Source organism: Engraulis encrasicolus, chromosome 3, assembly GCF_034702125.1.
Source record: "Engraulis encrasicolus isolate BLACKSEA-1 chromosome 3, IST_EnEncr_1.0, whole genome shotgun sequence".
Lineage (NCBI taxonomy): Eukaryota > Metazoa > Chordata > Actinopteri > Clupeiformes > Engraulidae > Engraulis > Engraulis encrasicolus.
The window spans coordinates 21,874,038-21,889,349 of NC_085859.1; the positions used below are offsets into that span (position 1 = coordinate 21,874,038).

The following is a 15,312-nucleotide window of genomic DNA, read 5'->3' on the forward strand; positions in this document are numbered from 1 at the left end:
GTGTGTGTGTGCGCGCGTGCGTGTGTGTGTGTGTGCGCGCGCGTGTGTGCGCTCTCTCTCTCTCTCTCTCTCTCTCTCTCTCGTTTGTGTGTAATATTTTTAACGCATTAAAACAATACAAAGACATGTTGCTCATTGTTTTGGATAATAAATATCATAACCACCAATGTGCATTTTGGCATGTTTACTGTTATGAAAAGGCAACAAAAGAAGGCTGTCGTGAACCAAATCGTATCTGGACCCCTCATTTAGATGTATTAACACGTGGTGAATCCTAATAATTACCACCATGACAGGCCTGATAACTTCTGGTCTGAGAACCAATCAGAATTGATAGCGTGATTGGATGCCACCCAGTTGTAAGTCTCCGCCCAGGTTTACAGAGATTGATGGCTGTGCGATACAAGTAGTGCAACCTGGAACACACACCTCTATGAAAGAGCCTTCATCGATCACAGAGGACGGCGTAACAAGTTGGGGAAAAGTGCGGCAGTGGCTGGAGCCGGAGAATTGAACAGGTGTGTGCTCGTCGTTTCAATGGAATTATAAGACAAATAAGTTGTGGATTTCGTATGGCAGTGGTGATCTCCGACTTTTTTTTTTTTTAAACTTCTTGCTTGGACTTCATGTCGTTTCGCTTTTTTTAACCAGAGCTGAACATTTGCCTGGCACCCGTCCACATTGAACTAGTCATAGAATGGGCTACTAGTTCTACCTGAAGTTATTAGGAATGGGCTTTCTTCATGCGCTGTGATTTCAGCTGTTATGTCAATGGTAGTGCTGTGTAGTTCTAGGTAGACAGTGGGCACTTTTCTGTGCTTGGTTGTTGAAAACATTTCCCTTTTTTATTTTGTCTAGTGAAACAATTGTCCTCCACTCACGCCGTTGAAAATGCGCCAGGCTCTGCTGCGATGGGTTGCGCTATTTAGCCTATTCCCTTTTACGCATTGAAAGATTTGAATCTAACGACGCCGGGTGACCTGTTGCGCATCCTCGCATGACAAGGAAGTTCTTAAGTAACTTGCTAGGCAAGTAGGCATATTGTTGTATTAGTCCCTATATGTTGGTTTAATTGAATGAGTAGGTACTTCGTGGTCTTTGTTTGGCTTAGTCGAAACGTGCTCGTTGTGATTTAGTCATTAAGGAAGTGCGTTTTCGATTTGGACTGTGGTTGCGACGAGACACACCTTTGAGACAGGTGTCGTGACTCGCCACACTAGTTCTGTCACTTCTCATTTGGCTTCATGGCATGTCAAGGCCTGTAATGAACACGGCATGTACTCCCCTAGTAGACATGTTTATGGTTGTTTGACCTAATTTGTGGAAATGTTGCATCCATCTGGTTTGATATAGTCATTTTGTTTTTATTAACATCAGTAGTAGCCTTGGTTGGGCATTAGTGACCCTATATAAGGGCTCAGCTCTATGGTCATGTCAGCCCGTTAGTCCCTCAGCTTATTTTTGCTGCACCATGTTCCCACATTTAAAAGAAATGATTCAAATAGAGGCCCCATGTTCCACAACTCCATTTCCGAGTAAACTAAGAGAAAATGTCTTTCTCCCCGCCATGGGAGATGGGGCCTAAATTTAAATAAATTCTTAGAAATGTGGGAACATGGGCCAGCTGGTGTAAGTTGTGTTACCAAGGGGCTGTGGGACCAATGGGCCAGTGGTGTAGTTAACTTTTTTGTGATGGGTAGGCCTATACTGTATATATGTGTGCTATTCTAAATAATGGATCAATCAATTTTAAGTGGGTATGGTGAAATCCCTAAAATGTTGAGGTGGGTTTACTGCGTATACCTGCGTTCTACGTAGACTACACCACTGCACTGGGCCTAAAAATGTATGTTAAAAGTCTTAGTGATGTGGGACCAATGAGCTGTGGGGAAATAGGGCGCATGAGGCGCATTTTAAATGGTCATGGCATGTGTCCAATGCACAACCTTGGTCTTAATACCATTTCAGCCATTTTAAACTTTTGTCTTTGAAGTCTTTTCTCTAGCAGGCTTTACCTGAAAGCAAACATGACTTGTTTGCCTTACCAATAAAGCCTTTAGACTGCCTCAACACTCCCTAAGTGCTTAACAACGACTGAAACCGTTGGCTTCTTATCTCTGTGAATATGCATAGGCTGTATTCCTGTCCTTCAGCGATCCCTTTTGTTGGTTTTTCTGATCATATCTATACTCTTTGACGGTTGTGAACAGTAGACCCCCACAGACTTTAATTTCCTGTGGTTACTTTGGTTTACTTCAAAAGTGCTAGATGATGGAATGGCAGTATCAACAGTAAGCAAAACAAAGAGGGTCCTAGTGTAGAAGCGTCTTCAAGTAGTTGGGTATGCATCAGGAAATTGATTAATTATGAGAAGCCTATGACCTATTTGACCCATTGCCACTTGACATACAAATTACAAAATGAATCCCACCAGCTTTTGTAGACAGCAGGTCAACATTAACATCATATCAACAAGCCACTGCATACTCTGCCAGGTATGAGTGTGGTGACTGAGTGGCATGATTTAGATGCAAACCAAATGCCATCCACTGTCCACTTGCCGTTATTTTTGTGCCTTTGTTTTCACCAACCCTTCTCAAGAATATTGTGGTGGTGGACACCACAGCAAAGTGCTTAACATAAACTCACTGAGCACTATTGTTCCACAACACTTGGCTGCTTGTTTTCTCGCTGGGCCTGTTGGGGAGAATGGCGAAAGGCAGAATTGCTGATGTGGCGCGCTCTCTCTCTCTCTCTCTCTCTCTCTCTCTCTCTCTCTCTCTCTCTCTCTCTCTCTCTCTCTCTCTCTCTCTCTCTCTCTCTCTCTCTCTCTCTCTGCCTTCTGTCAATGGCGTCTTTCATGTGCGTAAATGAAGCCCTTCTCATATCAGGCTGCTCACTTGTGTCATAACCTTTGAGCATAGCAGGCATTGTGCTGGAAGCATCAATGACTTGTGCCCTGATAAAGTGTTTCTTTAATGCTGTTTATTATTCAAGGCGATAATTCCTTGTGGATCCGCAAATCAAGTCTCACAGGCACACATCATTGGTTAATTCTCCATTCCTGACAAATTATGTGTGGTGCTGCTACCCACAGTTGCCAGTACATTCAGATTCTTTTGCTGTGAGGCGTGATCAACCTTTTTAACGGTTTCTTTTGCATTTTGTCCAGACCCTCATCCCTGGGTGCAATGGCGATCAGTGAGTTCACTGCCAGAGCTGAGCACTTGTATGACGAGTGGCTCAAGGATGCCGGTAAGTTACCCTGTCCACAGGCCAATTATTTTACAATCAATCTTTCTAACAAAGTGAGGAAATCCCTAAGCACCTTTTCTGTTTCCAGTTTCATTGAACATTGTGTTTCAACTAGATTGCATCCTCACAGAAAATGCTGGAAGCGGGCTTGCCTTTTGGGGCAGAGATGAGCAGTTTTATTTTTGATCTCTATACCTAAATTAAAAACAAACTACTATTGAGAAAACAAAGCTAAAATAAATGTTGGAAAATAATCCATCCAGTCAGAAGTTATGGGCCAAGCCATTTTGAAAGTGTTGCAGCTCCACGTTTTGGGGATATACTGAATGACATGCATGCTATTTTAAGTTGGCTAAGGAACACTGCATATGATATAATTTTGAAAACCAACATGGGTCAGCGTGGGACTCGAACTCACAACCTCCATACCTCTAATTCAGCACCTTTGCCATTGATACTACTGACATACATGCTATTTTAAGCTGGCTAAGGAACAGTGCATATGATATAATTTTGAAAATCAAAGAAACCAAGTGGGATTTGAACTCACAACCTCCATATTGCTAATCCAGCACCTTTACCATTGAGCCAAGCAGCTGGCTGTTGTGCGCATTCCAGCAAGACAATATCACATTGCCTTGAAGAGCTGTACAATAGAATTTTAGAGAAGGTGCTCGTTAAGAACAGAATTTTGAGAGAATGTGACAGTTGAGATGGAACCCTTTATTGGCAGCACTTGTTCTGATTGTCTGTATGGCAGTTAGTATTGTACAACTAATACAGAGGGCAGAATCACAACAGTTTCTAGTTTTTAGCTTGCCGTTGTAAAAAAACTAAAAAGAATTGGCACATGTCCTTTCTACAGAAGGACTGTTAGAAAGATCACACGTATGTCATACGTGTGATCTTTCTAACAGTCCTTGAATGAAGTTCATAGGTTAAACGATTCAGTCACAAATAGACCTCCTGTTGCAGACATACTCTCAATGGTTGCAGATGATCTGACCTCTTCAGAAAGGCACTTCAAGAATCAATAGGACACAGCCATTGGGGGGTTTTACACACCTGCCATTTAAAAAGTAATGGGAGTTGGGACATGATTCTTTCACAATTTTGAGACATCTCATAGAGCTCGCTAACAATGCGGCAACTAAACTTCTAGGTGAAAGTGTTAATGTTTTATGACCGAAAAAGCCTCCCATATTAAACACCTCACCAAAACTGCATTTTTCCACCTTAAAACCATCTCCAGACTCCGCCCTTCTCTTACCCCTACCTCTGCTGAGACCCTCATTCACGCTTTCGTAACCTCCAGATTAGATTATTGCAATGCCCTACTCACTGGTCTCCCTACTAAATTGATTAACCATCTACAATACATTCAAAACTCAGCAGCTAGATTACTTACACACACCAGACCCTGGCATCATTACCATTACTCTATCAATTACACTGGCTTCCTATCCATTCATGTATCCATTTCAAAAATGTCCTCCTCGTATACAAGGCCCAGCACAACCTTGCACCCTCCTACATCACAAGTCTCCTCACCCCATACAATCCCACCCGCACACTACGATCCACTGACTCACTCCTCCTTACAGTTCCCTCCACACACCTGCGCACCATGGGCGACAGGGCATTTAGTGTTGTTGGCCCCAAACTTTGGAATTCTCTCCCACTGTCACTTCGTCAGTGTTCTACACTGTCTACTTTCAAATCTAAGCTCAAGACACACCTTTTCACTTCTGTTTTTCAACTTCACTGGCAGGCACTTCCACCTTATTTTAATCAGCAGTTTTTATTTTTATTTTACATATTTATTTATTCATTTTTTCCCTCATTTTTATTTTATTTTCAAATGCATTCTACTTTTATTTCTATTTTATGTTATGTATTTTTATTACTCTCCTATTGTTAATTCACTGAAGCTTTGTTATACTTTCCCTACTGTTATGTATTTGTTTTGATTGTAAAGTGTCCTTGGGTGTTTTGAAAGGCGCTCAAAAATAAACTTTATTATTTTTATTATTACACTCTGATCTGTAGAGTGGCGGAACCTTCGTTCATGAGCATTCTACCATTGTTTTCAATGGGGACCCAAACTTGAACAAAATCGACGAAAACGACAAGGGGTATGGACATGCAAGACATTTTTTGAAATCTCCAGGCCGAGTCGGTCGTTTTAGTGTTTCAACGGTGTCTCTTTCTTGAAAGGCCTAGGAGAAGAAGCTTTTTCTATTTTTACTGCCCTGCACAAGAGAAGCAAGCATACTTAAAGATTACTATAAGCGTGGCAAGTCCGCTTCACCTGATACAATACACATCTCGATACAGGGGTCACGATACGATGCGTATCGTGCTACATGTGTATCCTGTTACATGTGTATCCTGTTAGAGAGATGCGTATCACAATATTTTAGACCTACATTTTACAGTTTTCCTTCATTTTTTTATTTTTGAGGAAATACACATGAATGACCAAATTTTACTTTTTCTCTAGAGCAGCAGTTACACTGTAGTGAATGTAAAAGACTGCCTTCACAAAACTGTAGGTCTTCTGTTCATGGTGCGATACGCATCACGAATGGCTGTTGCTGTGTAGCATTCAAAAGTCAATTTATGTTACTAAATTAAGTATCGATACTGACACCTCCGATACGATACACCTATAGTGAAGAGGTCCGTGACGATATATCCCGATACCGATATTTTGAACACACCCCTAGTTTCAATCTATAATGTCTGTTAAATACAAGTGGGAGGAAACAAGTTGTGAAGATTTTCTGACTTTGTTTGATGCATACTTTTGGTCCAGCACATGTTGACTTGAATGAGTGTGCACACGCCTTAACGCTACAGTGAGGTTTCTACCCAGTCATCTGATGGCAGAAGGGGCAATCCCACTTTTCCAGTGAAGTCCCCTATTACTGGAAGGAAACTGGCAGGGTTATAAGTGCTGGAAAGGGGGATACAGTGCTGCTTTTGCTTTAGTGTTGCACCGATACCGATACCAGTATCTGCCGGGCCCCAAATACTGCACCAAAACGGTGGTATCGGGGAGTTCCAACAAATAGGGCACCGATGCCATTTACAGATGCTCGCATGACACTTGAACGCAGCCTTGAACTTGGCTATTTTATATCAGAGGTATTTAAAAGTATTAAAAGTTCTATTGGATTCACTTTGTACAGTGTTAATCTTTTCCTGTTTCACAAAGGTAGGCAGCAGCCTGACAAAGCCATGATACCAATGATGTTACATCCAAGTAGTAGCCTATGCAGCTCTTCATATATATACTGTGTAAATTTCAAACATGGTATTGGTATCGGGGCCAAAAAATGGTATCGGTGCCGCACTAATTTGCATCCCCAGTTTTGGGCTCCCCGAAGCCTTTGTCAACTTTTACTGCTGACAAATAAGTGGAGAGCAGCAGCAGCAGCAGCAGCAGCAGCAGTAACATTTTAAAGAAATAAATGATCCAGAAAAAAATGCACCACCGCTTTAAAACTCGTTCTGGCGCCCTTGGTTAGGGTTGTTACTTCTGAATCAGGTGTTTGACCCCTTTGTCTAAGTCAGTGTTTCTCAAAGTGGGGCGCAAGCCCCCCTGAGGGGGCACAGAGGCATCGCATGGGGGGCGTGTGACATCTGATTTTGGGGTTTTTCCCCCCAAGGAAATTATTTCCTGTCTCTCCAATAAGCAATAGATTTTAAGCCCTCATCAACATTAGGTTATAAATTGTCATGCATTTGAATAGCATAGGAAATGATCACACCTCCCTCTTTTTTTATGTCACCAGTCACCTTTCCTTCGATTCTGCGCAGCGCAGCGATCGTAAAATCAGTCTGCGCTAGTACTGCTGTTGGTTGGGGGGGCTCGGATTCATCCAGACCCCCCAAAGGGGGGAATGATAGGAAAAGTTTGAGAACCACTGGTCTAAGTAACGGTGATGCTTGCGTGTGCTTGCCAGACCCCAGAGTGGATGGCTGGTTCCTCATGTCCTCGCCGCTGCCGCAGACGGTCGTCTTGCTGGCGTACCTCTACTTCGTCACGTCACTGGGGCCCAGGCTCATGGAGAACCGCAAGGCCTTCGACCTGAAGCCAGTCCTCGTCGTCTACAACTTCAGCTCTGTGACGCTGTCTATCTACATGGTTTACGAGGTAGGCCCACGGAAGCAGACTTCCTGAACAAACACTCAAAGAAGTTTGTGCACTCCTTAGAACTGTCTTTGGCTAAAGTTTTTTTTGAGTTTGTTTGATCCATTTCATCTACTGATGTTTTGACCTTGCAGTCTTCCTCTTTTGTCATCTACCTGCCAAATGAGAAGATCAACTTAAGGAAAGCTTTTTAAGATTGTATTCTAAAGGGGTACAAAGTAGGATGTCGTTTGCGCGGTGCCTGTGGCATGCCCGTCTCAAAATCGACACAGGCATGAAAAAATGCTGTTTAAATAAACTCACTGAGAATGTTTTTCATCGCGGAATGCCAGCAGTTGATACAAATCTGATTACGGTATGTAAAGTGATTTTTTTTTCGTATGATAAATGTTTCCCATGACACTCGCTCGGACCTCTCTGTCAAAAGTTGCATTTGGGGTTCTCTGACAGCGGACCGTGAAAGAGGTCGCGAGTCATCCATCACTTACTAATGACTCAAATAAGCATCGGCTGACTCGGGACAGTGATTAATTAAACTGTTAATCCTACCTAGAGCCCCTTTAAGTAGAGTGTGATTTTGAGTTAGGCCCTGAGTTGAGTTGCCCCTGCGTTTGCCTCTGACCTGTCAAAGTGCCCAGTGGCAAAATACTGTTGCAGGGTTGTATTTCTAGTAGTGGTGGGGTGGCGTCCGCGCCAATGTCTTGTCCTGAGCGTATCGCTCGGTGCGTAATTCCAAGAGCAGTATAATTGTGATAGTGACCATCACTAGGGTTGTGGGTGTGTTCTGACTAACATGCCAACGAGCCTGGCTCTTTGGTGTAGCGGTCAGAGCCCCGGTTTACTACCTCAGAAGGTCTGGGTTTGAGTCCCAGCTGGGCAACTCTACTCCCCTTCTCTACAAATGGTGTCAGAAGTGGGATGGTACCGTGAGGCCATCGGAAGCGTACCCATTGTGTGTAAGCCGTAATTCCATGTGAGGGACCCCCAGAATTGGTGACCCCAGTGATGGGTGAAGCATTGATGATGGGGCACACTGGATGGGAGAAGCATGATGGGCAGTTGCGTGAGGGACACCATGAGTGTGTGAAGGGGAAGGCAGTGTGATGGAGTGACCATCACTAGGGTTGTGGGTGTGTTCTGACTAACATGCCAACAAGCCTGGCTCTTCGTTGTAGCGGTCAGAGCCCCGGTTTACTACCCCAGAAGGTCTGGGTTCGAGTCCCAGCTGGGCATCTCTACTCCCTTCGCTACAATAATGAAAAGGAAGAAATGAGTCGCACACAAGCTGAATGCAAAATCAAAAACTGTATTAAACAAAGCCAAAAAAGGTAAATAAAACCGACAGGGGACAAACGTTTTAGCCTGATGACTCGTATGTTGTTTGACCTTTGGTGCTAGCCCTGAAACGTTTGTCCCCTGTCTGTCGGTTTTATTTACTTTTTTCGGCTTTGTTTAATACAGTTTTTGATTTTGCATTCAGCTCCAGTGTGCGACTCCTTTCTTCCTTTTCAGGATTGTATTTCTACATGCATAGAGTTACTATGAAAGTATAACATTTTGTGAAATTTGAGTAACATTTTACTAGTAAATCTGTGAAACAAAAGATACCACCTTGGTTTTGGTCGAACAAAACCTCATGGGCATGACTACTAATTGTCTTTTACACACTAAATATTTTCTGACAAACAGATTTGGAATTTAGAACTGGAGCACAACGTTTTTGACCTAAATTGAAATGTATGGCTGTGGATGAGTCCTGTCTGGGCTAATGGTCAGCGTCTTGTCATGTCATAGTTCGTCTTCTAACACTGATGAGCATAACACATTTTCATTTTACACCATGTTAAATGGGCTCTAGGTAGGATTAAACGTTTAATTAATCACTCTCCAGAGTCAGCCGATGCTTATTTGAGTCATTAGGAAGTGAAAGATGACTCGAGTGTCGTGGGAAACACTTCTCATACAAAAAAAATCACTTCACAAACCGTAATCAGATTTGTATCAGCTGCTGGCATTCCGTGATGGAAAACATTCTCACAGCGAGTTTATTTAAACAGCATTTTTTCATGCCTGTGTAGATTGAGACAGGCATGCCACAGGCATCGCGCAAACTTCGTCCTACATTGTGCCCCTTTTAATTTTTGATGTCTTGCAATGTATGGATAGTAGTTAGCTGTATCAGAATGGCCTAACCAATGTGTCAGACCACTTTGAACCACAAACATTTCACCTTAAGCAAGATATTTCTCACAGAGCTCTGAGAAATAATACAACAACCCAAATAAGTCGAAATAAAAGTTGTATACAGTGTCGTATATGCATGTCCACACCATCGGATGTAACTGTTTTACCTGCCTCAAGTTGAAGGTGACTGTCATTATGTGGAAAAGGCTCATTGCTGAAAAAAAGCTACGCTCAAAGGTGTTTTAGCACAACTATTTGAGGGGGAGGGGCTAGCCTGAGGATGTAATCCATTGTGGTCAAGTCAATCTAATGTAGCTATGCATTAACCAGTAACCATGTGTCTTCACACACCTGTTTTTCCAGTTCATCATGGCTGGCTGGGGTACTGGGTACACCTTCCGCTGTGACCCAGTGGACTACCATTCTCCACAGGGTCTGAGGGTAAGCTATGAGGAATGTGACTGGACCTGCTGAGGAGCGAAAGAGGGAGAGGGAGAGGGAGGTCTCCTTATCTGGTTTCTATGTGGTATTCATGTAACCTTTTGACAAAGGCATTCATTTGCATGCCGCCCTGATGACATCTGCTGGCGCTGGGTATATTCACTATCACTGCTCACTGAGAAAGTTATTGTTGGAGAATTGCCATTGTTGTCTTTCTCCAACATGAAGAGTAGAATTTTTCGAAGCTAAGGGATGTAGCATGCTAAAATGATGTAAAATGCACAGAAGATGTGGAGAAATGAGAGATGTGTACTTATTATTACTAGAGATGCACCGGATCCAAGATCCGGTTCCGGATCCGGCAGGATAATGGGGTTTTTCACAGGATCCGGTTCCGGCAGTGGATCCAGTGTCCGGGAGTTAACTAAAAATTAGGATCTTGTGCATCTCTAGCCTAGGCTTTTCAGTCAGTCTTTCATAACCCCAATCGCTGCATGGAGTGAAAGCCCTTTGAAAGCGGCCATTGCAGGCAGTGTGGCAGTAAGCCAATGAGTCTAAAACATTGTTTGAGCTAACTTAATAAAAAGGGCTCACGTGTGCGAGTAGGTTATGTGTTTCAACCCTTTCGTAGGATCCGGTTCCGGATCCGGCAGGATATTAAGCAGTGGATCCGGTATCCGGCAGGATCCTAAAAATCAATCTCTAATTCATCTCTAATTATTACCCTGTCCTAGGAGTGAACGCTCCTGAAATGTGCCCAAAATATCAAGTTCATTGAAAGACTAAAGCTTTAACCGCCAACTGTGTCTCTCCATGAATGTCTGTTTGACATATTTTGGGGCTGTTTTTTGAAACTCTTATGTGTGCTTTTCCCCAGATGGTGCGAGCCTGCTGGCTGTACTATTTCTCCAAATTCTTTGAGTTGCTGGACACAGTAAGTATTTCTGGCAGGCAAGTTTTGCCTCCAGCATTTGCCATTTAGTAACCTGCATGTTTTGTACGAATATATGGGGCACCTAAGTCATGCCCTTCCACTTCCGATCCATGGGGCTGTAAGTCGCAACATTTTGAATGGGAGTGAATGGAACGAGTCAAGCTAAATCCTGATTCTGTTTGGCATGTGCTCTGGATTTCACATATGATAGCAGTGAATTTTAACCCAATTTAGCCTAAGCCCTTCTTGGGAAAAGGTGCCTTCTCCCTATTAAAACCTAAATATCTCAGCCTCCAAAGCACATAAAAACAGTAGCATTTAGAGGTTTTTTTTCTGCCCTAACTTTCCCACATTTTTAATAAAGCAGCTCAAATCTCAAGAACCTGAATGCCGCGTATATGTCGCTCCAGGACACAATGGTTAAAGGGTTGGATTGGTGTCGTAGGACCACTCATTTTTGGCAGGCAAGAAAGGTTATTTTAGCTTTTGTGCGAAACTCAGTAAAAGACTACAACATGCGCCTCACGTATTTGACGTGAACGGTGGCTGAAGGTGCACAGCCAGCCCTACTGCTGCACCGCGGTTGAAGTGGCTGCACGTCAGACATGTGACCTCTGTTGTGTTGTCCAAATAATTACATGTTTTTTCACACATACAACTCACAAATGGCTTGACGAGTGAAGTCGACAATCACACCATTGGTTATCATTAATTCTGATGCACAGCATGTGTGATTTAGGGAGGGAGTGTGAGGTGGATCGGAAAATATGTTTGACCAGTCCATTACACCCCAGTCAAAATGTTTGCCCTTCTCAACCCAATGAGCTGCCCGGAAGGGGCGGAGATTTAGGTACCCCATTGTGCTTTAAGATTATGGACTGAAGCTGACCAATCCCTTGTACTTGTTTTCCTAGATTTTCTTTGTTTTGCGTAAAAAGAACAACCAGATCTCGTTCCTCCACGTGTTCCATCACTCAATCATGCCTTTCACCTGGTGGTTTGGAGTCAAGTTTGCTGGAGGTACGTTGCTTTGCATATCTGGCTCCCCTAATGGACGCTGTGTTGACCCTCAAGGACTGGATGCAAATGACCGGCTGCTGTGGTGGTTTGTTATTGCAGGTGGACTTGGGACCTTCCACGGCCTCCTCAACTGCATCGTCCACGTCATCATGTACACCTACTACGGGCTGTCGGCACTGGGGCCATCCTACCAGCGCTTCCTCTGGTGGAAGAAGCATCTCACCTCCCTCCAGCTGGTGCGATCATGGTCCTTTAAAAAAAAAAAAAATAAATAAATTAAATGTGTATTCATATTAACATGATCAACGAAGGTGAATTGTGTAGTAGGTGTACAGGCCAACTTATCTTTGGGTTGATTTGACTTTGATCTTAATGTAATGTCTCCAGCAATTGTTTCATTACTTCATGGGTCCATGTAATGGTAAAAAAAGCATGTCTGGATTCACCATGCTCTATAATGTTTATAAATAATAAATGTTATTTGGAGTGCAAGATCACCATACATCATGGTCTCAAAACACCTGTAAAGCAAAAAAAAAAGAAATAAAGATAAAGTAATTATAAAACTAAAAAAAAAAATATGAGAAAAATAAAACTGATAAATGAATCAAAAGGTAAGGCTAAATGAAGTGAGGTTAATAGTAAAATAGTATAGCAAAAAAGAAAAAAAATGGAACAATAAATATTAAGGAACCTAAGACCTCAGACCAATGCATGTTAATCCCTGCCATAATAAAATGAAAACAAAAATGTTTTCAAACTAGATATAAAAATTCCAACTGAGCCAGCCTGCCTAATATTGAGGGGAAGAGTGTTCCATAGGGAAGGTGCATGGAAGGCGAAAGCCCTGTGGCCAGCAGAGTTCTTTCGCACCTCAGGTATGGACAGGAGACCAGGGGTGCATCCCAATATGTGACCTTGCCTCCTCCACTTGCTTCTCGTCATGATGACATCACTGACAACAGCATTATATTTCAATATCTTGCAAAAGCTCAATTGTAAAGTCTTTTTCTCATTTGCAATTGGGATGGTGAATGAAAAACAGTCCCTTAAAAGTTGTTGTGGCGAGGCTGACAGCTGGGAAACTTTATCGTTTTCTCCACGGAGGAGGGGCCAGGAGGCGAGACGAGGAGACAAGCACAAGTGGAGGAGGCAAGGACACAAATTGGGATGCACCCCAGCATGCATAGACCGCAGACTCCGAGCTGTCACATAAGGTGTGAGCAGCTCAGAAAGATGAGTAATGTTTGTCTGCACTAAATGAGTTACTTGGCGTGGACTGACTCTGTAGTCGGCCTCATTGAACTACAGAGACCACAAAAGCAACCTCAGGCATAAATCTTGCTATTGTTTGAGGGATTCCCAGAATTATATCCCATCATCTATTATACACAGTAAGTCAGTGTTTCGAAGAGAATTTCAATATTGGTTGTCCACACACTACAATGCAGAATGTCTGTGTGAAGAGCATCATTCATTCAGAATATGGTTATCCAAAGAGTTTAGCTGTAAGCAACTGGATTTCCGTTTAACAACTTCTTTATTTGAAGAGGTCCAGTTGCTTATAGCTTGCATCTTTGGAAATACATGATTTTAGAATGCATTTATTACCCAAAGTCTTAAAAACCCAAAGTCTTGCTTTGCTACGTTGACTGTACATTTGCAATATAAGGACTTGACTCGCCCAGGACTCCACCGTAACCTCTCCATCAGCAGGTCTTAACGCCACTCTCCTTTCCATTCACAGATCCAGTTCGTCATGGTCACCGGCCACATTGTACAGTATTTCTTCGTGAAGGACTGCGGCTACCAGTTCCCCATCTTTGTTTACATCATCGCCACCTACGGCATCACGTTCCTGCTGCTCTTCCTCAACTTCTGGTACCATGCCTACACGAAGGGCAAGAGGCTGCCCAAGGTGCTGCAGAAGAAGGACAAGGTGCCCGACAGCAACGGCAACGGGGTACACCACGACAAGGACGACTAGAAGAGGGCTGGCGTTCCATCCGTGCGCGTCTACATGCAGACAATCTCTCTATTTTTTTTCCCCTCTTGAATCTCCCGATGCCTTATTTTAAGTTGCACTGCACGTTTTTGGTGAAGAACTGAGGTTTTCTAAGAGCCTCCCCCCCCCGGTCCCCCTCACCACCCCCATGCATTGCTGCTTTCATTAAGGCACTCGCCCTCTTTGTTGTTTTTCGTTCCTTCCCTGTCGAAAAAAGAGAATGATACTGTAAAGGGGCTGTCTGCCATGGCGGTAGCAGCCTGCCGCCTTCTCTCCAAACGAGTTGTTTTATATATAAAAATGAAGAGTTTTTAATTTTTTGTATATTTTGTAAACTACTTTTTGTATATCTGAGGGGTGAAGAGGTTGGAATGTTAATCCCACTGAAAAATCCTTTTTTTAAAGAGGGAAAAACCACTAATGACGATAATTAACAAATACCTACCACTCTTTTAGTTCTCTACACTGACTAAGATCACAACTTCCGTGCTATCTCTGAGTGCTCAGCGAAGAATCACCTACTCCTCTCGTCATCTCTGGACTAGCATGCACCGACCCACTCTCTCCCTCAGCAAAGCCATCACTCAGGGACTCTGGTGCCTCCACAGAGTTGTGTTGTGTCAGTGACTTGAGAGTAAAGGTGATTTAGGGGGCGGGAGGCGGGTGGCGTGTTTGTGTGTCGCATTCTTAGCTGGTTCCCCCTCAGGAGCAAGTGCAGCTGGTCACCCCCAGCCAAGGGCTCCAGTGTAGGTGGGCCGGTTTTGATGCACAGGGCCCCCGTGTCCTTTTTAGCATTGGTGTTGAGCCACTCCCGTGACATGTTTACCCAGTGCCTTGTTGCCGAGCGGGAGCGAATAAGCACACAGGTGTTGAATGATGGGGAGAGCAGAGCTGCCATTGTCTAACTCGGCAACTTCCTCACCAAAGAATGTTTTGTTACATGTGAGGATTTGTCTATTGTCTGTTTTGTGTTTTGTTTTGTTTTTGAAAGTTAATTTCCAGGATGACTTGTTTTATATGATGAAATAAATGTTGTATATCAGATTTGAATGTTAAAAAAAACAAGTTTTATGCATATTTATGACGTTCAATAAATGAGGTAATTACAATTATGTGTTTGTCTCCTTGCCAACGAGAGGTACTCTGTTTTGTGTGCTTTTGCGGTTAGCAAAATTAGGGATCCTGATTTATTTGGCCATGTCATGCAAGAGCGAAATTCATTATGCTTCCAATTTCTGTATTTCTATTTCATATAGAGATGCACCGGATCCTAATTTTTAGGATCCTGCCGGATACCGGATGCACTGCTTAAGA

The 15,312-nt window shown here is 43.1% G+C and overlaps 1 protein-coding gene across 1 annotated transcript; it reads left to right on the top strand.

Moving 5' to 3' along the window:
* The first annotated feature begins 377 nt into the window (after positions 1-377).
* elovl7a (ELOVL fatty acid elongase 7a) lies at positions 378-15,107 on the top strand. Its single transcript, XM_063194990.1, has 8 exons — positions 378-518; positions 3,173-3,255; positions 7,227-7,417; positions 9,962-10,039; positions 10,917-10,973; positions 11,888-11,993; positions 12,093-12,229; positions 13,741-15,107. Exons 2-8 carry the CDS (start codon positions 3,192-3,194, stop codon positions 13,978-13,980), a joined length of 873 nt encoding a protein of 290 aa, XP_063051060.1. The 5' UTR covers positions 378-518; positions 3,173-3,191; the 3' UTR covers positions 13,981-15,107.
* Positions 15,108-15,312: the final 205 nt, after the last annotated feature.